Here is a 25,528-nt window from a genome sequence, read left to right as displayed (position 1 = left end):
GGTAAAGAACAGAAAAGAATCAGGCATTCAACTCATCTTTCCTGAACAAACTGTATCCCAGGATAACCAAGTGGTTGATAACAGGAGGTTTCTCTCTAAAAAGTATTCCAGGTAATAAGTGAAGAACGTAAAATAGAAATGAAATATCACCATTTTGCAAACTCTTAATGAAGTCATCGTCTAGGCAGTGATCTTCAATGGCTGCCACCATCACAAGAAAGAAAGACTCAGGACACTTGGGTGGCTCAGTCAGCTGAGCATCTGACTTTAGCTCAGGTCATGACCTCCCATTTCCTGAACTTGAGCCCCACACTGGGATTGCTGATGTCAGCTTTTCAGCACAGAGCCCGCTTCCCCCTCTCTACCCTTCCCCCACTTGCGTGCTCCAAAAAATAAATAAATATTTAGAAAAAGAAAAAAGAAAGACTCAACTGAAAGAAGCACACAAAACCCCGAGGAAGAAATCCTGCCAAAAAAATTGAACCTGAATCAGATCAAGTCTCTAGATCCAATTTCCAGCTTATAGGCAATACAGGGGACAGATGAACATGTTAAATGACACCTCAGAGATGCAATCAGCAAAATCCGGACTATGGGAAATGGGGCAAATGCCCCTTTTCTTTCAAATACACTGGAAAGAAAAATGACAGAGATGAAACCCACAGATTTAAAGAGACTAAAAGATATAGCAAACGAATACAAGGTGTTTACAGACTTGAACAAACCAACTGGAAAATACAGAATATTTTAGACAATATGGAAAATTTGAACCCTAACTAAACATTTGATGATTTTAAGGAATTGCCATTTTTTTAGATGTGATAACGGTATTGTGAATATTTTTTAAAGAAATCTTTATCTTTTAAAAATATGTACTTAAGTAATATGATATATAGGCCTCTCTTCAAAATAATTTCGGTGCAGCGGGGGGAGTGGGTGCCTGCGTGGCAGTTAAGCATCTGACTCTTGATTTCAGCTCAGATCATGATCTCACAGTTGTGAGATCAAGCCCCATGTCAAGCTTTCTGTGCTGGGGATGGAGCTGCTTGAGTTTCTTTCTCTCTCTCTCCCTCCCACCCTCCCTCCCTCCCTCTCCCTCTCTCTCTCTCTCTCCCCCCCTCTGCTCTTCTCCCCTGCTTGCATTCTCTCTCTTCCCTTCTCTCTCTCTCAAATAAAATTTAAAATAATAACAATAATAATTTAGTTGTGGGGTGATAAAAAGAAACAAAATTGGCCATAAGCTGATAATTGTTTTATGAGTACATAAGGTATGTGAGGTGTCATTATTTTATTCTCTTGATTTCTGTATGTTTGAAATTTCCCAAAATAAAAGCTAGAACAACAAAAGAAAACGGCTTTTGTCTCATTCTGCTTCAAGCATATTGCTCAATGCATTGTGTGTTATTAATGGCCCTCTTCTAAACATTAGCCTCTGAAGAAGGACCTGAGAGGTCCCAACTTGACCATTAAAAATCCTATGCCTGCACAAAAGTAACTTTCTAAATAGAAGTAGCATTAGCGGCCATAGATCAATACATTACTTCCCAATCAGAAGGACCCAGAAGATGTAACTCTTATTATAAGAGTCATCAAATACAATTGCATATGTAACTCTCGTCACAGTTGAATACTCAAACTACATCTACTGTTCTCAGTACATAAAATGTTATAAGCACAAATGTGCACACAATCTTGTCTACAAGATTACATATGCCAATGCTGTTCCAACAGCAGAAAACTAAAAACAAACTCCTAACTAATGGCAAAGAAGGGATTCAATAATTACAGTTCATACACACTATGGAATACCACTTACTCATTTAAAATGAGGTTGAAGAGAAAATGAAAGTTGTTTATAATACATTAGGTGAAAATTTGAGGCAAAGTATGTACAGAACAGTGTCATTTCTAGTAAAAAAAAATTATTATATATATTTACATATTATATATATATTATATTATATTATATTATATTATATTATATTATATTATATTATATTATATTATAAATTTTTTTTGTAAAGAAAAAAGACCAAAGAATATACATGAAAATTGCAACAGCTAACTCTTTTAGGTGGTGGGATTACAGATGATTTTATTTTCTTCTTTGTGCTTTCATGTGTCTGGCAATTTTTCTATACTAAATGTAGAGGTCCATAATCCCTTATTTATAATTCAGATACCCAAAAATCCTTGAAAATAGATTTTTAAAAGTTACTGGCAAACTTGTTTAGGTGCAAAACCTGCCCTAAACATACTTCATATTTATCCCCTTTAGTGTGAATATTGACAGATGTCACTGCAGGGATACAATGTTTCAGACTGTTGACCCAGATTCCACTAGGGGCTCACTAGGACTCTTCAACAACCCCCAAATTCTGGATACTAAACCCCAATGTCTCAGACAAAACACTGTAGACCTGTATCAGTCTGTACCCTGCCACCATTACCATGTTTAGGCTTCTAAAAATGGGACTCACATTTGAAAAGGTTGGGAGCTCCTGCTATCAATTATTATAACTTTTAAAGCAGCATCAATATAAAATATGTCCTTAACAACAAGATTACCATTCCAGTTTATCAAAGGTGGCAAGCACTGGGCTCCCATCAGAAGGTTTCAGCAGCCAAGGTTTACCAGGCATTACGTGCCTTCCATATTTTAGCTCACGTGATGCTGCTTCAGGAAGTAGATACTATCCCAGGCCCATTATACACATGAAGACACAGATGCTCAGAGAGGTTATGTAACTTGACTAACTCACAAGGCAGAGTTGGGTCAGAGTCTGACCTTCGGCAGCCATGCTAAGGCCTCGTCAGTTAAGTAATCCACAGGGCAGTTCTGCTTCCTGGATCATCTCCACCATTTTTAATAGCAGTAATAACATCACAAGTAAAGCAGAGACAACTGACTTGTTTTAAAAACTCTTTTTTGATTTGTAAACTAAACAAACTTGATCTACAAATTACTAAGAAAGGATAAATATGAAGCCATAACATATAATTTCTAGTATTACTACCATTAACTGTAACCACACCAAAGTTATTTGAAGATGTTCTACGAATGTAACAATATAATTTTCTATACCACAGAAAATCTCCCAGTAATCTTTTGGAAATCAGTGTGGGGAACATTTTCTGAGGGCTGTCCAGAAGAGACCAAGTTCCTACCCACAGGAGAGCCTGACATTTCCAAGAACAAACTCTCCACTATCTACTTTTGGGGTTTCCTTGGTGTCTCTGGGCTATAAAACCCAGTAATTTACTTTCCCTACTGAAAACTAGGGTAGAAATAGCCTTGACTTCCTTTTGCAAGCCAAATTTCACAGCTGTTGAGGGTGAACAAACCAAGGGGAAAAAAACCTTCAGAAGGGATTTTTCTGGCCAAGGATGCAACTTTCACTGGGACCATAATCTCCCAGGACAAGTGAACATGCTGAAGCTGACTGGCTACAAATCAAATTCTTCCGACCACAAGGCTGTTTCACTGTTTCCAGTCTCTAATTTTTGTAACTAAGACAGTAAAAACTGAACTTCAATTGGAGAATTCAGAAAAAGGGAGAGGAGATGTCTGACTTTTCAAACTTATGTAAAATTATCTTTTTATTTTCTTTTTTTAAAATGTTTGTTTATTTTTGAGAGACAGAGACAGAGCACAAGCAGGGGAGGGGCAGAGAGAGAGAGAGGGAGATACAGAATCCGAAGCAGGCTCCAGGCTCTGAGCTGTCAACACAGAGCCTAATGCGGGGCTCGAACCCACAAACCGCAAGATCATGACTTGAGCTGAAGTCAGACGCTTAACCAACTGAGCCACCCAGGTGCCCCTAAATCTTTTTCTACACTTACACGCCCTACTCGTTTAAGATTAGTAACCCTCTAGATTTTTAGGCACAAAATAACCACATAAAATCATAGTCTGCTTTAAAGAAAATGTATAGCAATTCCAAAATAAAAGGGCTGCTATCCCAATAAAATCATACTTAAAAGAGGTATATTAAAAAGTTCTTGAAGCGCCTGGGTGGCTCAGTCGGTTAAGCATCTGACTTCGGCTCAGGTCATGATCTCACGGTCCGTGACTTCGAGCCCCGCATCGGGCTCTGTGCTGACAGCTCAGAGCCTGGAGCCTGCTTCGGATTCTGTGTCTCCCTCCGTCTGCTCCTCCACCGCTTGCACTCTGTCTCTCGCACTTTCTCAAAAATAAACATTTAAAAAAAAAAAAAAGTTCTTTAAAAATCATTTTTAAGGAATTGAAAAGCTTTAGTGTAATATCAAGAAAACTGTTATCCTAATGGATAGTTGTGTTTTGTTGGTTTGTTTTGTTGCGTTCTCTTGGAAAGAGCCAGAACTTAGATCACACATGTCCATGAGATCCTGCTTCAGGACCTCACATCAACATCGTAGAATGCTGTTGTCCTCTTAGGATGTTAAAATCATTTGCTCAAATTAGGCATATTCAAAAGAAATCTGGCACCGCAGGAAGGCAGTGAGAGAAAAGCTGTCACGTCATCACAGTTTACAAGCTACACATCCATTCTGCGGAGTGAATGAAGGACCATTTTAATGCGATGGTTTTGTTAAACACCTTTTTTTCTTTTGAGTGTGAATTACTTACATAAATTTAGGAATCTTTCTTAAAGACAATGAATAAGTTGTCATTGTCTTCTGACATTGGAAGAACTTTCTATTGTCCCCAAAGTGGGGTCCATTTTTCAAAAGTTTTCATTCTTCCTTCCTTACTTCAAAAAATTTTTTCATATTTTTGGGAAACTCGTGGTGATTTCTGGATAGTCTCCCTCCTCACCTCAAATGGTAGAATAAAAACTAGTTTATAGCTACATTTATTGCTACTGTCTATACATTTTTCGATTTCTCCAGTAAGCCTCCTTGGCTTCTTCTGTTCTTACTCACTCTTCTCATGCTTGAGAAATTAAATATAGAATGTTCCTAAACTATGACACATCTACTCCTCAGTCCTAGCCTTTGGTTTAGTTTCTCTGTGCTTCTGAACCCTCAGGAATACGTTTTACTTTACACCTTTCACATACATCAGTATTTAGCTCATAACTCAATAAAAGTTTAAGTCAATATATGATGATTTCTTGTAACATTTTCTTTTTTCAGGCCTTTTTGCCCTTTAGTTGATAGAATTCACTTCTAACCCAAATCTTACGGTCTCTAATAGAATTTGCTCTCCTGGAAATCAACAGTTTCACTAAAAGCATCAACATATCAAACTCTCCGTTCCATGACAATGTGTGTCCAGGGCTGAAAAATACCACGAGTTAAAATGAAGTTTAACACAGCGCCTGTCCCAAGCTACCAACTGAAGGCATGCATTTGTTCAACAATCAGAAAAGGAGATACTATTATGTAAAGTAAAATCCATGCCATCCGGAACCACTCTAGGACTAGCCATTTCAGAGAACTATGCTTTCTAAATAATCTACTTTAAGTAACAAAAATTGTATTTGAATCATTTTGGATAAAAAACTAAAATATGTTTTTCCTACTTTCATTAACATGCTCTATTGCATATAACTTATTTGATGGCTAAGTGTCATCATAAACAGAAATTACGGCACAAAGATCTAGTACAACAATGCTTGGGGCCTATGCAAGTGTGTAGGGCTATGCACATCTATGTTAATAGTCTCAAATTACTGAGGATGGGAAAAGCTAGGATAGATTTTAATCGCTTTTTCTGTCTCTTATTTTGTCAATCAGTCACACAGACATATCATACTACTATAAACGCTGTAAGGAAACAGACGATGGATCAGGAGAGGGACTGATTTTGATAAAGTACCTATTCTGTGCCAGGTCTGAGATAAACTTTGCAAGGCATGTAGCAATCAGCCTGGCACAAAAGTAGAAAATGGGTAAACACTAGGTAAATGAATAGCACTAATGTGCCTACCTAAGCACGTTCTCTCTTATTTACAGCTTCTAATCTGCCATGACCTGGAAAACGCATACCCAAGTGTGAAAGAACACCATTTAAAATATGTCTAGCCTGGTACTTTGCACATACCAGGGGCAGCATGGCAAAACTGTATGTGCTGAACTGAGGATGGCGAATAGTGAGCATTTACAATGTGCCAGAAAGTGTGGGGAGTGTCTTACACACATTATCTAAGGTGATACCTATGAAGCAAACAATATTATCCCCATTTTACAGATGGAGAAATTGAGGCTCCAAGTGGTTGAGTAATTTGTAATAAAATCAAGCAGCCAGTCGGTGATGGCAGTACTCTATGAATTCAGGCAGTCTGACTACAGAACAAGTAGTCTTTTTCTTTTTGAGAGAGTGAGAGTGAGATAGAGAGTGAAAGAGAGAATGAGTGGGGGAGGGGCAGAGAGAGAGGGAGACAGAGAATCTCTAACAGGCTCCAGGCTTTGAGCTGTCAGCATGCAGCCCGACGCAGGGATCGAACTCCCGAATGGTGAGATCGTGACCTGAGCCGAAGAAAGATGCTCAACCAACTGAGCCACCCAGGCGCCCCAAGAACAAGTGTTCTTAAGTGTAATACTACACTGCCTCTGAATAAATGTGCAGTAAAGAAGAAAAGGTCAGAAAGACATGAAGTTTATAACAACTTTTTGTTTTCCTAGTAGAAGTTTTTGCTGACTTTCTGATTCTCAGGGATATTCTCAATGGGTGAGGGTTACTGCACGTCAACATTATACTGACAGGCCAGTGCAATAAACTATGAAAGCCAGACAAGTAAAGAATGAGCCAGTGAATTACTGCACACTACAGATGATGGGTTCCAAAGAAGTAGAAGCCTGAGAGATCCGTGTGTATTAGGGTCATTAGGGAGGGCTGCAAGAAGTTAAGACCTAAGCCCAAGAAGTGTAAGAGAAAAGACATGGGGTAAGAGAAGGGGCATTTTGTAGTTTCAGAATCAGCACAAACCCTCTGTGGACATGGCAGGGGGAGGGGTCGGTTGGCGGGGTTGGTCATAAGTAGATGAACAAACACACATGTGGTTTGGAACATTTATATCCAATGCAGCTGTAAGCTCTTATTCTTGCCAGCTTTACTTGGTCACTCAAACAGCTGGACAAACATAGGTTACAGTTGGCAGTACTAGTGGGGGTGGGATATGGCAGCTAATGCAAAGGCTAGATCTAAAGCTACGATTCCCTAGCTCCCGTTAAGGGTCCTTGAGGTGTGGAGTGTGGGCATAGGGAACCTACCCTCCACGATTTCCAAACCTAAAAAGGGAGGACATGCTGACCTAGGGACTATTTAAATACATAGTATCATTTGCTCAGAGATCTTTCACTAGGTTGAGCCAGAATCACCTCTAATTAATGACACACCTAGTGTAACTATTGGTGCAGATCCTCCCTGCCCCTAAGAATCACAAGGATGAGAGGTTAGGGCAGCTCTTAGGCCATCTACCATCTCTATAAGAGACAGGAGAGCAAATCAGGAATCAGCTGTCTTACGCAAGGGTGTGGAGACACATCCACACTTTAGGACAGAGACTGAACTTATTAGCATGAGGCCAAAAGTAAAAACACTGTGGTAAACAAAGATTTCCTAGTCTTGCTTAACTACACGGCAGCTAAATCCTCAGCAAAATGTTAACAGTCTCTGAAGTGTGAGCCTAAGAGCAATTTGACCTGTACTTGGAAGGTGGGAGACGTGCAAGTTTCTCACTTCAGCAGGATATACTAGGGGTTAAGGTATCTTCTGGCAAACCTCCAAATGCTACATTATTCACCTGATTGGAGACTGGCACTTGGAACATGCATGGTCTTTCTCTCATCTCTCAGATATCAGAAGTGCAGAAATATCAAAGTAATCCAGAGAAGATTCAAAACCCAATGCATGCATCCAAAGTACGTTTGAGTTGCGAGGCACTGATCTAGGGACTGAGACTATAAACATACGAAGAAAGACTACATCACTCTAAAGGATGGAAACGTACCCATTCATTATTACGTTTTATCATGCCCAAAAACTCCAGACTGCCGGCAGGAAGTTCTTCTAGTGCCCCAGTAGCATCAAACAAGCCTTTTTCCTGCTTCTATGCCTCTGACCATAGCTTGCCAACCTGGAATTGTCTCACTGTATGTCACCTATCTATATCCTCACATCCTTCAAAGCCAGCTGAAGTCCTCCTCCTAGAAGTCATAATCTCCATCTCATCCCCTAAGTTCTGTCTCCTTTTGCTGAACAACTAACAATCACAGCGAGTACAACCATCACTTTATTTAGAAATCTGTCATCCTCTAATTGATAACTTGTATTCATTCAATGAGTCCTAGGTACCAACTGTGCGACAGCATTGCCCTAGGGACTGGAGAAACTGCGGCAAACAGCACTGGTTTTAACCTCCCAAAAAAGAACTCATGGGGAGAGTTCTCCTATGCCGCTTTTGAAAATCTTCTGTGTAGACCTGGGTCTGTACTCAGTGCTTCATACCTAACAATTTATTAGAGCCCTGGGCTTCTTTGGTCCAAACTGACTCAAACTGAAGTTACAAAAACCAATGGGGAACAAAAGCCAACGAAGCCATTTCTAAATGAACTTCCACTTCGTAAAAACCTCAAAAGAACAAGGAAGGAAAAGAAAACAGGCTATGAAAGTGCTGCTGAACCAACACATTTTACTCACACTGACAAAGTACCTCCAATCTCCCCTCCAAGCCACACAAAAGTGACCTTTCTCTCTCCATCCTTACCAGCTCCGGATTCAAGTGTTTATTTTAACAACAGATCTCAGAAAAGTTTAAAGCACCCCTAAGTTTCCTACACAAGTCTTTGTAAAGCTTTGTTTCTTGATTGAGTAACGCCCTCGATGAATCTCGCATATGCCACTTAAGAGACTAATCCAATGAGGCTCCCGACAACGAACTAGAATTTGAGCTGCAAACACGAGAGGGGCTAAAAGAACACCACTCTGAACGTGATAAATCCAGACACAATTTTAGTATCAACAACAAAAGCCAGGTCCTGCGGAGCAGGGTGGAAGGTTCCAAGTTCCCAAAAGAAGGGAACCAAGAGAATTTCCTCCGGGGGAGCGGTGGGATTCTGCAAGGCGTGGGAGTTTCTGCACGAGGTGAGGGAGATTTCAAATAAATATTTCTCCGCTCTAAAGTAGCTTGTGAGATACGACAGCTGGCACCCGAGAGCGGGCGAGGGTGAAGCCGGGCTGTGCCATGCGGCGGAGGCTGCCACCCGGGCACTCCCACCATTCTCCGCAGCCGGGTCAGGATATGAGAGCCCGGCGCCGCGCGGACCTGCACGGGCGCTCCTGGCCCCGTGGGCCGCCGGTCCTCGACCCTGGCACCCAGCAAAGCCACCCGCCCGGGTCTCAGGCGCCCCGACCTCTCAGGAGCCCCAGGAGACGGGCGGGGGAGAGGGGATCTCCAGCCAGCCGTCCGGCCCCGGCGCGTTACCCACCTGAGCAGACTGGAGAGGGGATGGCTCGAGGACCCGAGGCCGCCGCCGCCGCCGCCGCTGCTCCCGGAGGAGCCGCCGCCGCCGCCGCCGCCGCCCCCGAAGCCTGAGGAGAGCCGCTTCCCGGACAGCAGCTTCTCCACGGCCGGGAGGTGCCCGGTGCGGGCCGCCTCCAGCAGCTCCTGCTCCTTCCCCATCCCCAGGGCCACCGCCCCCTGGACCCCCTTCCCGGGGCCGCAGCCGAGCCTGCTCCGGCTCCCAAACTTTCCGTCTCCGGGCAACGCACCCCCCAAACCGGCCGGGGACACCACCCCCCGCCCCCCCGCCTTTTCTGCCCAGGAGCGCGTCACTTCCGGGATCTGGCGTCACGCGTCACCGCGCCCCCGCGCCCCGCCCCCTTGCCCACCTAGCTGGGCGGGGCTCGGCCGGCGGGCGCAGGTGGCTTTGGTCTGCTGGAAGCCGACCGGTTTGGGTCGGGATAGGCCTCCAAGGGCGAGAGGAAAGCGCCTGATAGATAGCCGCTGTACAGGTGTTAGGGGACAAATGGGGCCCACCTGTATGCGCCTCCCGACGTGCGCTTCCTCCCCAAAGGTTTTGGGAGCCCACAGGACAGGAAATACGGTAATTCACCCAGGCAGCGTAGAAACAAAGAGAGAAATACGGTAACGCGCACCTACATTTCCAAGTTCATTCTTTCGGCACGCATAAGTTAAATATGTGATGGATGTTGGGACCTAGTGATACAGAGGTGAATAAAATGGCCTGCTCCGCACCTCAGTGAGGGAAGAGAGGAAATTTTTAAAATACAAATATCTCTTCTTCATGGTCCCAATCTCTGAAAAGGCTCGTTAAAGTGAAACATGCAAAGACAAGACCTCCCTTCCCAGTAGAATTTGTTTCCTCTTACTTTTTGATGAAATTAACCGAACTGACATAAGAAGTCAAGTTTGTGAAACCGATCTGGATAGTGAGTACCGGTGAATTGGAAAAATCATTTAATTGGGTAGAAAGTATATATTGTCTTTGCTACTGGAACTGTTCCTACCTCTAATTAGGCGCTCAACAAACGTGGAGTGAATCGACGGGTTGATCAATTCTGTTCAAGTTATATGACTTTTTTTTTTTTAGGTGCTTGAGGAACCGAAAAGAAATGGCAATTCACACAGGCCCACGGCCTCTCCCCAATTAAAATGTACGAGGTTGAGTCCCTGCCTAAAACTTTACCAGGCAGCCACATCCCAAGACATTGGCGTACAACGGAAAAGAGTCTTCTACCGTCCCCAAACTTTACTCTGAGGAAAATGGATTAGGGAGTTAACCACGTTTTTAGAAAGGCAGCATGGAGGGGGAAAAACGCCCTTCAGGAAACAACACAGCTCTCCTTTACAAATGCTGATTTCCCAGAGTGGGAAACCCACAAACTGATTTCCGTACCCTCAATTTTCCGTCTCCAACCGCCACCAAATGAGTTAAAACGGAGCTCTTGAAGTTCCCTACGCGTGCCTTAAAATGATCCCTCCGAGGAGCGGTAGGGGTGACGTCATCGCAGCGCGACGATAGGAAGTAAGCTTCTGGGTTGCTCTGACTCAGTCAGTCCCGAGCTCCAGAACCTGACAGGACTGCGATCTCGCCTTTCTTTTTCTTGCTGCTATGGATAATGCCTGCGAGTCGCCCCCGGAAAAAGGTGGAGAGACGGGGGAGTCAGAAGAAACGGCTGCTGCTCCCGGGGGCCCGGGGGCTACCGACACAGACGGAATCCCAGAAGAAACTGATGGGGATGGAGATGCGGATTTGAAAGAAGCTGCGGCGGAGGAAGGCGAGGTAGGGAGACATGTGTGGATGAGGTCAGAGGAGTACTCCGAGATTTTGTTAACAGAGCTTGCTCGACCGGCTTCCTGGTTGGTCCCTGCCAAGCCCAGATAACTCGAACTCACCATGACTCGAACTCACCATGACTCCCTCTAGATCTGCCAAGATGTGTCCGGAGAGGGAGGAGACAAAACTGTAGTGCGGGTTCGGTTCCAGAGCCCCAGCCTCTGGGTTAATACTTTTAATCCCCGCTCCTAGATATTAAGGCTACTTCTGAGAGATTTTTTAAAACATTTTAGGCAAATTCTACCCCTAACGTGGGGCTGTACCTCAGGACCCTGAGATCAAGAGTCCCATGCTTTTCAGGAGGAGCTACTCAGGCGCCCCTAAGGGAGTTTTACATAGCCTCTTGGTTTTCCTGGTGAGGAAATTGGGATCTGATGTCACAGACAGTGCAAGAGCTAGAACCCAAGATTCCTCGTATCCCTTTGACCGAAATATGGTTTCTCTTAGATGTTGCTCAAGCATAACTGTCATACGCTGCAGAGCCGTTAAAGGGAGACTTGGAGTTACTGGTTCAGTCATGTTTTTACCCTCGTGGGACATTTAACTACGACCAGTGACCTGGGTGTCAATGTCCAAGGGACTCTATAGCATAAACACACCAAACCCCAAGAGCTCAGCAGTGTTGCCTAACTGAGCATCAGTCAGGGGACTAGAATCTCAGCGTGCTCTGGCTTCCGTTTCTAGAGATGGAATCTTGGAGTCTTAGAACTTCCTAGGGACTTAAACAGATCATGGGGAGGACACTGGATTAGATAGAAACAGCCTTTCAGAGAATTAAGTTGCATCAAAATATATAAAGTAAGAACTTTTAGAAAAATGTGGGAGCACCTGGTTGGGTCAGTTGGTTGAGCATGGGACACTTCATTTCAGCTCAGGTCATGTTCTCACGGGTTCCTGAGTTCAAGCCCTGCATTGGGCTCTGCGCTGTCAGCAAGGCTCCAGCTTGGGATGATTTCTCTCTCTCTGCCGCTCCACACCTCGTGCTCACATGCTCTCTCGCTCTCTCAAAAAATAAGCATTAAAAAAAAAATGTGATGAAACTTTTTAAAGAAGGAACCTTTAAAAAAGATCTGAAGGACATAGAGGATTTGAATAATAATTGGTTCAGTCCAATAAAGAGCTCACTACATACAGAAATTTGCACCCAACAGGAGATACATTTTTTTTGATACTTCTGACTGAAACACTGTTGTTGTTTTTAATGTTTATTTATTTTTGAGAGAGAGAGAGAGAGCACGACCGGCTGGGGGGGGGGGGGGGGTGGTTGAAGAGAGAGAGGGACACACAGAATCCGAAGCAGTTACCAGGCTCTGAGCTTCAGAGCCTGACGCAGGGCTCAAACCCACGAGCCGTGAGATCGTGACCTGAGCCAAAGTCGGACATTTAACGGACTGAGCCACCCAGGCGCCCCAAACTGAAACACTTTTAAAAATTGATCATATACCAGGGGTACCTGGGTGGCTGGTTGGTTAAGCTTCCAACTCTTGACTTCCGCTCAGGTCATGATCGCAGGGTTTGTGACATGGAGCCAAGGCTGGGCTCCCTGCTGACAGCACGGAGTCTGCTTGGGATTCTCAGTCTCCTGACTCCCTCTTTCTCTGCCCTTCCCCCCACTCGCGTGCACGCACATGCGCGCTTTCTCTCTCTCTCTCTTTTTGTCTCTCTCTTTCCCCATCAAAAAACAAACCTTTTTTAAAGTTAATTTAAATTAAATTAACCTTAAAGATTGATCATATACCATACCACAAAGAAAAACCCAAATTCTTAAAAGCGGAAATCAAAACAGGGCACATCCTATTAGCACAGTGCAATAAATATGAAATTAACAACAAAAAGCTTCTCCCAACTGCCACTCCCCCCAAATAAACTAACCCCTGGACATTTTAAACTGTTTTTTAAATAGCCCTTAGATTAAATTAACAAAGAGAACACTACATCATATCGTACGGGCCTTGACCAAAACCGTATTTAAAGAAAAGTTCATAGCTTTACATATTTGTATTAACAAACAGGAGATGCTGAAAATAAGCACCCACCTCAAGAAACCAGAAAAAGAACAGAATAAACCAGAAATATTTGATGTTCAAATTTAGGCCAAATAAATTTTAAAATCTAAGAAAATGACTCATTTTTAAGGAAAATGTAAGTCACCAGAATTCAAGAACATAGAGGTTAGAAAACTTGTATAAATAGGTAACTAGAGAAGAAATTGAAAAGTTTTTTAAAGATACACTATCTTCACTCTTACCTACCCCCTCATATTCCTCTATGAGTTTATGTGAGTTCCTCTTTAAGAAAAACAGAGGTTAAATCCCATTAATGAAGTTTGTTGTCTTTTGATTGTATATTAAGTTGGAGGGGATGAAGTTTGGATTTGAATTATTATTAAACATCTAGCATGAGTAAACCTATGTTAAATGCTTATGTGGGGAGAGAGAAATAAGAGACAAACCTATCTTCAAAAAGTTCACATTCTAGCAGTGAGAAACATTTGCGTGATACAGTAGAATTGAAAGATAGGAAGAAAAGAGCATTATGTGTGGGAGAAGCTCACTTAAAAGTTCCGAATCCATGGGGCGCCTGGGTGGCTCAGTCGGTTGAGCTTCTGATTCTTGGGTTCCACTCAGGTTGTGACTTCATGGTTCATGAGCTGGAGTCCACGTTGGGCTGTGTGCTGTCAGTGTGGAACCTGCTTGGGATTCTCTCTCTCTCTCTCTCTCAAAATAAATAAATAAGCTTTAAAAATATATATTAAAAAACAAAAGTTCCAAATCCAGGGCCAACTAGCTCGCTCAGTTGATAGAACCTACAACTCTTGATCTCAGGGTCATGAGTTCGAGCCCCATGCTGGAGGTAGAGGTTACTTAAAAAAAAAAAAAAAAAATTATTAAAAGTTACAAATCCAAAGAAACACTGTTTTGAAGAGAGGGTGCCTCCTTTTTAATATTCTTTCAAGATGGAATCATCAACAATAAAGAGATGTATAGTTTTAAAGGCAGAAGAGCTGGCTGGATGGAGAGGCCTTTTCTGACATCCCCTCTCAAGGATGAGGTCAGGAAAGTGAGCTCAATGCGGGAGAGTGGTTATCATGATCCTTGGCACTTCATTTCCTTTGTAAACATACTAGAGCTAGGATCATATAGCTGAACTGGAAAGTTGGATTCTTTGGCTGGTTTTCTTTTCACAGCTAGGCTAGAAACTTCTTTAGGACAGAGAGTGTATCTTAACGCATGATGGTACAGCCAGTGCTTGGAACCAAAAAAACTATTGAATAATGGATTTGTTGTGCTGTAAAGAGAATGAGGTCTTACCTTCTTCCCCAAGTCTGGAAAGTAGGCCAAATATATAATAGGGTTTCTTTTCATCTTCTCAGCTCAAGAGTCAGGATATCTCAGATTTAACAGCAGTTGAAAGGGAAGACTCATCTTTACTTACTCCTGCAGCCAAAAAAATGAAAATAGATACCAAAGAAAAGAAAGAGAAGAAGCAAAAAGTGGATGAAGATGAGATTCAAAAGATGCAGTAAGTTACTTTCTGATTTTTTCCCCCATTTCAAGTCTCTAACTTGACCGTACAAAGTCAATAAATTTGGGGAGCCTGTAGTTTTTTTCCCTTTTTTATACTCAAAAGAAAGTAAAGCAAATAATACTTTATGTAACATTTTAGGAAATATAAATAAATAAAAAGAAAAAAATATCCTCTTGTCACCAGAAATAAACACTGTTAGTATTTTGAGGTATAATGTCCAAGATATTTTCTATACATGTATATCCAGAAATAAATTTTTTTAAAGATGTTACTGTTTGTGTTTGTGACCTGTTTTTCACATTGTATATGGTGAATGTTTTCCATGTCAGTAATTATACCTAGGTCATAACTTTTTTAATGGGCTCATTGCAAATTTATCAGAGAATACAGAAAAATAGAAAAAATAATTACCCATAATCCCACCACCCACAGTTAACCCTGGGTATGGATTAGGTTATATACTTTTTCAGATTTTGTTTTAAATGTTTTAAATATTTATAGCTAAATACTTTCTTGTAAATCTTCCTGTAAATTATCAATTTCAGTGGGTGCATTGTATTCCATTATGTAGATGAATGATCATTTAACCAGTCCCTGTAGTTCTTTTTCTTCTTTTGACATTATTATGATTGAGCATCTTTGAGCCCATCTTTGCATACTTGTCCATTTAGTTCCTGAATAAACCCCCAAGGAGTGAATTGCCAGTTCAAACAGTCTGAATGTTTTCAAAGACTCTTCATACACATTTCCAAATTCTTCTCCAGAAAGGTGGTTGCACTTCACACTCTACCAGCATGTATAAGTTTGTGTCCTCCCATTCTTACTAACACCATTCTTTATAATGCTCATCTGTCTGATTCATGAAAAATGTTATCTTATTTTAGTTTATCATTTTAATTTCTTTAGTTAATAGTGAAGGTTAACTTTTTTTCCTCTGTGTTGGTCATCGGTATTTTTGTAACTTGCCTATTCATGTCCTTTGCTTATTTTCAAAATCGCTATATTTTATTTATTGGAAAGCGTTAAGAGCATAAACCCTTCTCCATATATTTTACAAATATTTTCCCCCAAGTCTGTTAATGTCAAAAACTACTGGTTTGAATATAAATTTATGTATCAAATTTTTACCATCAATGTGAAATGTAATAAGGTAGAGTTAGGGGTAGAGAGAGCCTAGTGCTGAAAACATAATCTATATAGTGACCCAACATTGTAGTTTAAGTTTTTGTTGTTAATGAAGTAGAAATGAAGTTGTATGTCATTTTCTCTTAAGTTTCTAAAGAGTAAAAATGCTTTGTCTTCATTCCTTGTAAGCACCAAGCTTAATGCTATTGACCCCTCGAAAATTCATTTTCTAATTGTCTGAGACTTTTATTGATGTGATAATATACCTTAAACATTTGTTGTTGTAAGCCAACTTAATTATCTGAATCTTTGTCTAGAATCCTGGTTTCTTCTTTTTCTGAGGAGCAACTGAACCGTTATGAGATGTACCGCCGGTCAGCATTCCCTAAGGCAGCCATTAAAAGGGTAAGGATGGGCTACCACACTTCATTTCCATCAGATATGAGAGTTGAACTAGACACAAGAACTGTGTCCACCTCATTTTGAATGAGGTGCTAGTCAAGTTGGTGGATCATTCACACAGGAAAACAAAAATAAAATGCCTCTCGATTATCAATTGGAGTTTTGTATTCTGGGGATAAGGTCTAAACGTAGAGAATGAGTTGCTGTACACCTGAATCTTTGTCTTAATAGTCTTAATTTCAGTATCCAGCCTTTAGTAAAAACCTTTTTAGTACAAAACTCTTAAAAGGGTACCATATTCTTAAAAGCAGTCCTTGACTTTCTTAATCATAGTCTTTGTTCTTCTTTCAAGCTGATCCAGTCCATCACTGGCACCTCTGTGTCTCAGAATGTTGTTATTGCTATGTCTGGCATTTCCAAGGTTTTCGTCGGGGAGGTGGTAGAAGAAGGTAAGTGTTGTTGATAGCATGTACAGGATTGAACCTCTGGTGGTCTTAACTTTCAAGAATATCTATGCTAGGGGACCTAATAAAGTACCTGTGGGTGTTTCCATTTGCACTAGAAGTTGACCAGGTGGGGCACTTTGTATTCAGGAGAGCATGACCATTATTCCTCAAAAGTTTTAATACTGGGACTCAAGGAAGCATCTGGGAAATCTTTCCAGATTCCTGTCCTCAGTCCAGGGCGACAGAAGCCTACTTCATATTTTTCCCCAATGGAGTTTGCTCATTTCTGTTGCCAAATTAAAGACCTAAGATAAGCTATCACTGGGGGCTGACCAGTGTGGTATGATGAGTTGTCCCTCATGTTATGAATCCTGGGAACTGTCCTCTATCCATCAAAGAAAGAACCTTGGCTGAGTGTATTGCTGGTCTCCAGTCAGTGAAATGTTTTATTTTTTTAAGTAGAAGATTATATATTACACTAAAGCTAACGTGATAGGTTTTATAGCATTCTCTTAAGAAGGGAAAATGTCTTGGTTTATTTCCTTAGCAAGCTTAAGAAGGGTTAATGAGAATTACAGGATTCAAATGGATTATGTGATTAATAAGTCCTGTGTGACCATGAAACTTTCTTCTTATCTTCTGTTTAGCACTGGATGTGTGTGAGAAGTGGGGAGAGATGCCACCACTACAACCCAAACATATGAGGGAGGCTGTTCGGAGGTTAAAGTCGAAGGGGCAGATCCCCAACTCAAAGCACAAAAAAATCATCTTCTTCTAGACTGAAGCCTAGAAAGGCCTGGTACTGAAGGAAGGAGTACCGGTTCCAGACTTCCTACTGCATGAGACTTTTGCACAGGTGCTTTAGTCCTCTAAGGATTCCATGATGATTTTAATGTCTTTCTCAGAACTCTGATATTCATCACATCTAAAAGGCATGCAGCCTGTTTCATACTTGCCTTGACTAAATATTGGCACCTCTTTGGACATTCTGAGGCATTTAACTATTTCTTGGCTAGTTGGAAGAAGAAAGGTACATGGGCCTTAAGCGTCTTCCAGACAGAGAAGCTGCTTTCAGAAAGTCTTTCCAAGAAAGGTTTGATGGTTTCACATTGAAGCATGAAGTTGCTATAATTTAGGTTGTTTCTTCCATCTGGTTTTAAGTAGATGAAACAACCAGAAACTTTGACTTGTGATACTCTACCATGAAGAACACAGTGATGGGAGGAGTAGTGGAAAAGTTTATCCCTGTACACATGTAAAGTTCCCTATGGATCTTGGTGAGTGATCATTAAACTGTTTTCCAACTTGCCTTATGTGTATTCATTTTCTGTCTAGCTGGTTGGAATGAGGAGAAGTTCATCATTATTTTTTGGTGTCAGATTAAAACTGGTCTTTGGCTTTTTTTGAAAATTTGAGCCCTTCCCATTTTCTACTAGAACCATTTAAAATTTTCTCAAGAGTACTTAAAACACTTAAAAATAATGTAAAAGCCCATATATTTCAGGTTCCTATAAACAGATAAACCACAACCAATGTTTAGTAAGTTTAATTTGCTTTTTTCAGGTGGTTCACAGAACCAGTACACTCAAGGTTTGATTAGATAATGCAACATTAAAATTTCCCAATACTGACCAGTATTCCAGTTCATCAGATACATTCTCATTGTTTTCCTCAAAGAGAGGGGAATGGAGTGACCTTTTATTGACAGTGATTAGCAGTAATAAGGCTACTGTATATAATTGGCAATCCCCAAGAATCCTTCCCTCTATCATTCAGTTTCATAGGGAGAAGAGTTTTGAAGCTGTTCTCTTTTGAAGCTTTCCTGAGCATGTCTTAAAAGATTCCAATTCTGTTCAGCACCCTGATGGGGGGGGGGGAGTGGGGAGAAACAGTTTGGACTCACAAAGTTGAGCAAATCTTTTATATCTTACACTAAAACCCATGGCTTTAAACATATATTTAGCCAGTGAAGACACATCACATTTGGGGCATTCCACAAAGAAATGCTGTAAGACTCAGGCTAAATCTTGACCAAAAACTAATAAACTGGGGGAAGGAAGAAAAAGCAAATAGTCTCTCAGCTCCAACAGGAATTTTTTTTTAACGGTTATAGGAACTATCGCTATTTCAATTTGAGATATTAGATAAGGCTGAAACTTATAAACAACAAGGGAGAAAGATCACATCCCAAGCCTGGCCATTTAACAAAGCCTCACTGTTTAAGGTTCTCCCAGAGTGCATCTTCCTTGTGTCTGTTGTGAGATGGGGAAAATAATCCCCCCTCAACAATAGCTACTAACTACTATCCATACCTACCTAGAGGTGAATGGGAATATTCCTATTCTAGTAGAAAGTGGGGAAAGATCTAGGTGAGGGCCGTAGTCTCTGGAAGGATAGTACATCACACCAGCTTCTCTTGAAAGAGTAAGGACTATGGTAAGTCACAATGACAATGACAGCTTTTGTAGTTCTCAACCAAATGTCATTCTACTAGCATTGCAGCAATGTTCAGTTGTTTCCATTGTTTTGTGATGTTACTATAACTGATTTTAGAAGTTTAGGCAAATATTAAATGAGAAAAACAAACCTTCGGTGTTAAGGTTTGGAATGGCAAGTTCCCATATCACTATGGGAATACTTCAAACTACTTGCTTTCCACCAGCCCTTGAACTAGTCTAAGGGGAAACTAATGTAAATGGGTTAAATGGGAGCATTTAAATTATGGGGCATGTGAGGGATAATGTTTATCCCTCGTATATTCCATACACAGAAACCATTCCTTTCAGAAGCATGAAAAGGGTATATAAAATTTGAGGCCCATGGCAAAATGGGTGGGGTGGGAGGTGGGGGTGGGGATGGGAGTCAGATTAAATAATACAGCAAAAGCAGCCATCACAAAAATAGAACCTATTCCTTCTGTCTTAAAGAGATGAGGTTAATTATTCCAGTGAGATGAAAACAAATCTGAGATTGATAATCATCCCTGTAGCTCAGCTAAGAGATAATTAAACTAGTCCCTACACACTAAAGCCGGTCTCCAGCACGTCCATGTAAACGGGAAATCTAGACAATCATAGATGATACATAGTTGTAAATGTTTCACAGCTGAAATGATGATGTGCAGCAGCTGAAGTCTTTGAGGGATAGTGGTGCTATCACTCCAGACATTTTCTTGAGGTATTATTTCTTGTTCACAGAGTCTTAGAGCTCCAAGGCAGAAATCATAAGCAGTCCAAAGCACTACTATTTTCCTTCCATTTTTTTTTTCTTTACATTTACCCTGAGGACTACCAAGAAAGTCTTCTTGCTCCCGGTGAATAGGAGTATGAAGTTATACAAGATGATTGTTACTAAAATTTCATGGGACCATGGCTCCCACCACATTTCCTGGAGGAGGATTTCAAGACACAATAGCCAAAACTGCCATGTAAGTCAGAAATTCTAGGGCTCCATTTGTCACATAGACAAGAACTCCGGAGAGCCCAGAAACCTGACTGAACTCTGGTCACTAAAGGGGTTAGCCTTGATGCCTGCCAGAATTGTTTGTACTGCCTACCAGCAAGCACAGGCTTAAGGTGAAGGTATTCCAAGCAATACCTATTAGGCATTTTCTTTGCATGGAGGGATGCCAGAGGGATATGGTGGGTGGGGGAGGTGAAGAGGGGAAGAGAATCAGAATGTGGTTTTAAACCAATTCAGGTGAACCTAAGGTTGAATGATTCTATTTTCCAGCTACTGGATCTCCCTCCTCTAAGAACATTAGAAAGGCCATACTTGAGAGAACCAGTGATCCATTTTGCTCAACATTATGCCTTCCAAAGGAACACTAAGGGGGAGTTTATGGAGGGACACAGTTACCCTCTCAGTTGTATTTCACCAAATGGCCTTAGTTTTCTAGAATTCCTTTGGAAGGCCACCATACAAGGATTCCTCTTAAACCTTCAGCACCTGTACATAGGTTCTGCCAACACCACTTCTTGGACAATGAGCTCCTTAAGTTTCTGATTGGCTATGGGAAGTGCTTTCTTGTACCTAAGGCTATGAAGTTGAGCCCTAGAACTTGTATTTCAGGACTTGGTGAACACGTCCTTCCTCCTGACTGGTTATCTGATGTACACCACCCTTAGCTTTCATCTTTCCAGAATTGGAGCCAACATCTTAAATATGTGTACTCATGTGGAAGTATCTCCACTCTCTGATAATTTTTGCTATTCTCTTGACCTTTCTTCCCTTCACCATGTATTTTGCAAATAAGGTCACTAGAAATGCACAGACAATTTAAGCCATTAAAATGGTTTTGTAAGGGGTCCTGTTTTCTGTATTGTCTTCATGTGCCTTTCCTGATGATGCAGTTGGGTTTTGAGCCACAGCAGCACACTGACCCCTCCTTCCCTTCAGCAATGGTTAAGTTTCTGTGCTGAGTTCTAACAGAGCTTGCTGCCTCACTGGTTGCTGGTAAGTACTTTACTTTACACTTACCTAGACTGAACCTCACCTGTGATTTTCCTGTGTGGTCACAGCCTGGCTTATGTGCCTTCTCTGGTTTTGTTATTGTTTTAAGTCCCTTCTGGTTTACCTTTTATTCCTTGGAAGTAGGGACACTTGACTGCATTATAATATCCTGCTCTCAGATTATTTATAAAAGTCTTAAGTAAGGTTAAACCAAGCGTTGACCCATAGGAAACTTCCCATTAGCATTATCTCCAGAAATATGTTTATTCTTCAGTGTCTAAGTTTTTTCCTAAGCATGACAAAATATTCTCGTATCTCATAGTAACTGGTGCTTTTAAAATTGCTTTAGTGACGGACCTTGACAAAAGTTCTTTGGAAGTCTGAAGAAATTATATCTTGCTCCTTCTTGAATGCATGTTTCTTTTTATCCTCAAAAAACTAGAATATGCAAGTCAGACATGATTTCCCATAAAGGAAAATAGTTTATCTTTCCTCCAATAGGTCATGTGTGATTACGATTTTAGTGACATCACTAAATAACTATTTTACCATCTTGCCAGTTTAGTTAGCTAATGAACTTCCGTCCAATCAACACAGCATGAAGTGTATCACAGAGCAGTATGGATGAAGGTAGAATGCTGGGGAAGAATTAGGTAGGAAAGAAAGAGGGGGGAAATAGTTGTTTTATGGGGCAAGGGGAAACCTACCTAAGTTGAAGCGTTTTTGTTTTGTTTTGTTTTTTACTTAAGTCAAAATTACACGGTTTTAAAAAGCCACAGTGATAGAAGGGTATGAGAGGCAACAGGTTGAGATGTTTACGTTATAGTTTAAAACACATTTTCAGCTCCCAAACCACCAAATGCAGAGGAGAGTGCTGGTAGAAAGTCCCAGTGCCTGGAGAGCAGATGTGCCTGGGAGCCCAGGGAGACGAAGGAAACAACTTCTGAAGTACAGCTGTGGAAGAGAGGCAGGACTCTAGGCAGGCAACAGGGGGCTCAGGATCAAGTCCCTTGGTGATTCTTACCACATCATACCTTCAACCTAGCTCAGTGAATATATTTTCTTGATTTAAATTCCAAATAAATTCTGTTACAGAATCGCATCGCAGTGATGAAGTACAACAGAAAAGAAGCTTAATACAGCTTGGCTGACTGTAGGATCAGCCAAGATGGTATGAGCTTGGCTCCCTTTCCAAAAAAGGCAGCATCCAGGTCTCCCTTACTCTTGTGCCTCTCCCGGCTCCCGCCTTGCTGGCTATTTCCTGTTCTATTCTACTACCATGGCCAAAGCTCAGGCCAAGGACTTCTCAGGTCTGCTACAGGAAGCTCTGGGACATAGAATCTTTGGTGGCTCTGTGGGTGACTGAGGAGATGGGTACCTTCTCTTGTTCACACGGGTTGTAGAGGAAGCAAATGTCTCTGCCATGAAACCAGGTGGTGAAATGGCCCTACAGTGTTGACAAGATTCCACCTAGTGTGGAGAGGGCCAAAAGGCTTTATACAGGCAAGACATGCTTGAGCCACGCACAAAGCTGCCCCCAGTTTCCTAGAACTTGGTCATACTTTGCCCTGTCTTCCACCCGAGTCAGAACAGCTAGTAGAAAGGACACCACAAGGAGTGAGGTGAGCACTCCCCAGTCCCTCTGGCATCCTTAGCAGACTTATTCAATGCTGGACAGCGCCTTCTGTCATAGGTGGTGCTATTGCTGGTGATCTCCTCCTCTCTCCTTGGCACAGATGGCTGAGCCACTGCTATCAGAGCTCAAAGAGGGGGTTATATTTCCTAATCTCCTGAAGCAGTCTTTCTTTATCCTGGTTGGCATTGGCCAATGCTCGTTTAGTTTCTATAAGTTCCTTCTGTAGGGTAGGCAATTCTTTCACCTGAGGAACAATAAATAATTTACAGTTAATAAATAAGGTAACACACCTTGCAGAAACATCCAGTAAAGGAACAAGGAGGCAGAATTGAAGCAGAAAAATCCATAAATTTGGTTAGTGATCAACTAGATCTTTCTAAAAGCCTAATCCCATCTTCAGAATTCATCAGTTATAAGGACAGCAACAGGTAGAAATACACGATCAGCAAGCATTCACCTACAGTTCCTGACTGACATCCTCTATTCAGCACTTCTGGAAGTTGCTGCTAGATGATAGGAGCCCAAACTACCCAGCTATACACAGCACAGGCAACCTTTTCAGCTCTCTGAGTTTTACCAGCTTCTGAATTTACAGCCACTAAGGGTCTACGGGAAAGGTATTGTGCAGTTAGGTCCTCACCTTCTCTCCAAAAGACTCTCCTGTGGGCACCAGAAACATCTGTTCTTTGGGGGGCTGCCTCTTCTCACTCTTAGGTACTTCAGCTGATGGTGTATCCTGAGCAGCAGCTGCAAAAAGGTAAAGGGTTCTAAATAACAAACTTCTGCCAACATGCAAGCAATTCCTAGGTATCACCCACTCCCTTACAGGACAGAAAAGGCAGAGAAGCCGGGAGGCCAACAAGCCCAACTCACCGCCTATGTGGAACACACCATCATCACTCCGTTTCAGCACAACATGCTCCATGGCCAGAGTAATAGGGATAGGGCCTGGAGATGTTGGATAGATGGGGGGTATATCATCCTGCAGGAAAAAGGGAAACCACATGATGCCCTCAAACAGGGCAGTTTGGGTAACAACCCATGCTTCTACCATCTGGCTTGAAGCAGCTTTATGCCATTGTGTATCCACACATTCTTGCAATGTGGAGAAACATAACTGAGTTTCTCCCATTCTAGAGATGGTCAAACCGAGGACAGATAACTTAATGGGCTTATACATAGTCATGCTGCATGCCAACGACAAGGTCAGGGCTAGAGACAAGGTCTCCTCACCTAAATCCAGAATGTTTTGATAGCAACACACATTTTATGTATTACTATAACCTTCACAAAGAATGCCAAGCTGCATTTACTCACTTGATCCTCACCACACTGTACAGCAGCCAGGGAAGAGATGATAGCAGTCACTGCCAGAATCCCTTGCCTGACAAAGTCTAGAGTAAAAACCAAAAAAGCTCCTCTCACCTTTAGGGTGATGCTGCAGTGCAGGAGTTCAATCTGCATGGGAACTACCACTGGGATCTCTTCATCCTCCAAGAAGGGCCCCAGGCCATTGAGCACCGAAGTGAACAGCTCAAGGTCACAGCCTCGAAGCAAGAAATGCAGGAAGCCATTTCGTGTGGCCAGTGGGGAGTGAATGGCTGCACCAGGCCCCACCTCAAAGCGAAGGCCCACTGCTGGCCTGATGTGGTCAGTCTTCAAAGTTGAGGATTCCTGAAAGCTTGTACCTTTCAGAAGAGAGACAGAAGGAAAACATCAATTAATTATCAGTCAGGGATTTTTCTAAGCATTTTACATACATTTAATATTCTTAAGAACCCTATGCCAAAAGTATTATCACCATTACCATTCTAGAGATGAAGGAACTAAGGAACAGAAAATAATTTGCCCAAAGTTATACAACTTGTAAGTAGCAAGCACAGGACTTGAATGCAGGCAACAATGACCACAAAGACTGGGCTTGGCCACTTTGCTATCATCCCCCTCATGGTGGAAGGGAGGTCAAGGGCCAATGAAAAACTGGCCTTGCTATAAATCTGAGACACTGGGCTAATGGCCAAGAAAAAACACACGACCCTCAACTCTGCTACACTTAAACATCTCTTCCTTTCTCCAAATCTTGGTGTTCTCATTTCTCTCTGATAAAGCCAAGAAGGATCTATGCTAATCTTCTCAAAAGTCCATAAAGACCTATCACAGGTGTAGCCAAGGATATGAAACAACTTCTATACTTATATAGCTGCAAATTGTTACAAGCATTTTGGAAAACAAATCGGTATTATCTAGCAAAGTTAAAGTTATACCTATCCTAATGCCCTAGAAATTATATCCTCAGGAATATAACTCTGAGAAACTCTCTAACACACATACCAGGAGACACGTACGAGAATGTTCAAGGCAATCCTGTATGAAATAGCAAAAAAAACCCAGAAACAACCCAAATGTCTGTAAAAAAGTAGAGTAATGGGTACAAGGGATATTTTGGGGGTGATGGTAATGGTTGCACAACTCTGTTAAACTGCTAAAATTTATCAAATTGTATACTTATCATGAGTTAATTTCATAAATGCAAAGTATACCTCAATAAAGCTGTTTTAAAAAAGCAAAAATTGGTATATTTATACAACAGAGTATTATATATTAATGAAAATGAATATATCATAGCTAACTCAACAACCCAGAAGAATCTGAA

The 25,528-nt window shown here is 41.6% G+C and overlaps 3 protein-coding genes across 10 annotated transcripts in view; 1 reads left to right on the top strand and 2 right to left on the bottom strand.

The window, feature by feature from the left end:
• The window catches only part of ANKS1A (ankyrin repeat and sterile alpha motif domain containing 1A), a 179,342-nt gene extending 169,619 nt beyond the window's left edge, over window positions 1-9,723 (bottom strand). For 4 of the 7 annotated variants that reach the window (XM_023253874.2, XM_023253877.2, XM_045057421.1 and 1 more), the window contains exon 1: window positions 9,415-9,722. In XM_023253874.2, the coding sequence (XP_023109642.1) occupies window positions 9,415-9,608 (194 nt within the window). In that variant the 5' untranslated portion in view covers window positions 9,609-9,722. Of the gene's footprint in view, window positions 1-9,414 lie in introns of all 7 variants that reach the window. The other 3 variants (XM_045057418.1, XM_045057420.1, XM_045057419.1) reach the window with 1 other exon arrangement.
• Window positions 9,724-9,844: 121 nt separating this feature from the next.
• TAF11 (TATA-box binding protein associated factor 11) lies at window positions 9,845-18,096 on the top strand. 2 transcript variants are annotated; one of them, XM_003986042.6, is made up of 5 exons: window positions 10,542-11,232; window positions 14,660-14,808; window positions 16,257-16,344; window positions 16,694-16,790; window positions 17,435-18,096. In XM_003986042.6, the coding sequence occupies exons 1-5, from the start codon at window positions 11,062-11,064 to the stop codon at window positions 17,563-17,565; spliced, it is 636 nt and encodes a 211-aa protein (XP_003986091.1). In that variant the 5' UTR covers window positions 10,542-11,061; the 3' UTR covers window positions 17,566-18,096. The 2 variants fall into 2 exon arrangements, with proteins under 2 accessions (XP_003986092.1, XP_003986091.1); XM_003986043.6 differs by lacking the exon at window positions 16,694-16,790 and having other exon boundaries at window positions 9,845-11,232; window positions 17,435-17,491.
• A 221-nt stretch (window positions 18,097-18,317) lies between these two features.
• The window catches only part of UHRF1BP1 (UHRF1 binding protein 1), a 73,383-nt gene continuing 66,172 nt past the window's right edge, over window positions 18,318-25,528 (bottom strand). The window contains exons 18-21 of the mRNA XM_011282259.3: window positions 24,301-24,563; window positions 23,749-23,857; window positions 23,516-23,622; window positions 18,318-23,119 (exon numbers count right to left, since the gene is read on the bottom strand). Coding sequence (XP_011280561.1) covers window positions 22,994-23,119; window positions 23,516-23,622; window positions 23,749-23,857; window positions 24,301-24,563 — 605 coding nt within the window. The 3' untranslated portion in view covers window positions 18,318-22,993. The remainder of the gene's footprint in view (window positions 23,120-23,515; window positions 23,623-23,748; window positions 23,858-24,300; window positions 24,564-25,528) is intronic.

The sequence above is a fragment of the Felis catus genome, chromosome B2 (genome assembly GCF_018350175.1).
Source record: "Felis catus isolate Fca126 chromosome B2, F.catus_Fca126_mat1.0, whole genome shotgun sequence".
NCBI classification, from domain to species: Eukaryota; Metazoa; Chordata; class Mammalia; order Carnivora; family Felidae; genus Felis; species Felis catus.
This window is presented reverse-complemented; position numbering and strand designations above follow the sequence as displayed.

What these genes read in the sequence shown, in the direction of transcription:
- TAF11 (XM_003986042.6), top strand. Translation starts at nt 11,062, where the DNA reads ATGGATAATGCCTGCGAGTCGCCCCCGGAAAAAGGTGGAGAGACGGGG. An exon ending in CTGCGGCGGAGGAAGGCGAG is followed by an intron (nt 11,233 to 14,659) that starts GTAGGGAGACAT and finishes TCATCTTCTCAG; the next exon opens with CTCAAGAGTCAGGATATCTC. An exon ending in CTAAGGCAGCCATTAAAAGG is followed by an intron (nt 16,345 to 16,693) that starts GTAAGGATGGGC and finishes TCTTCTTTCAAG; the next exon opens with CTGATCCAGTCCATCACTGG.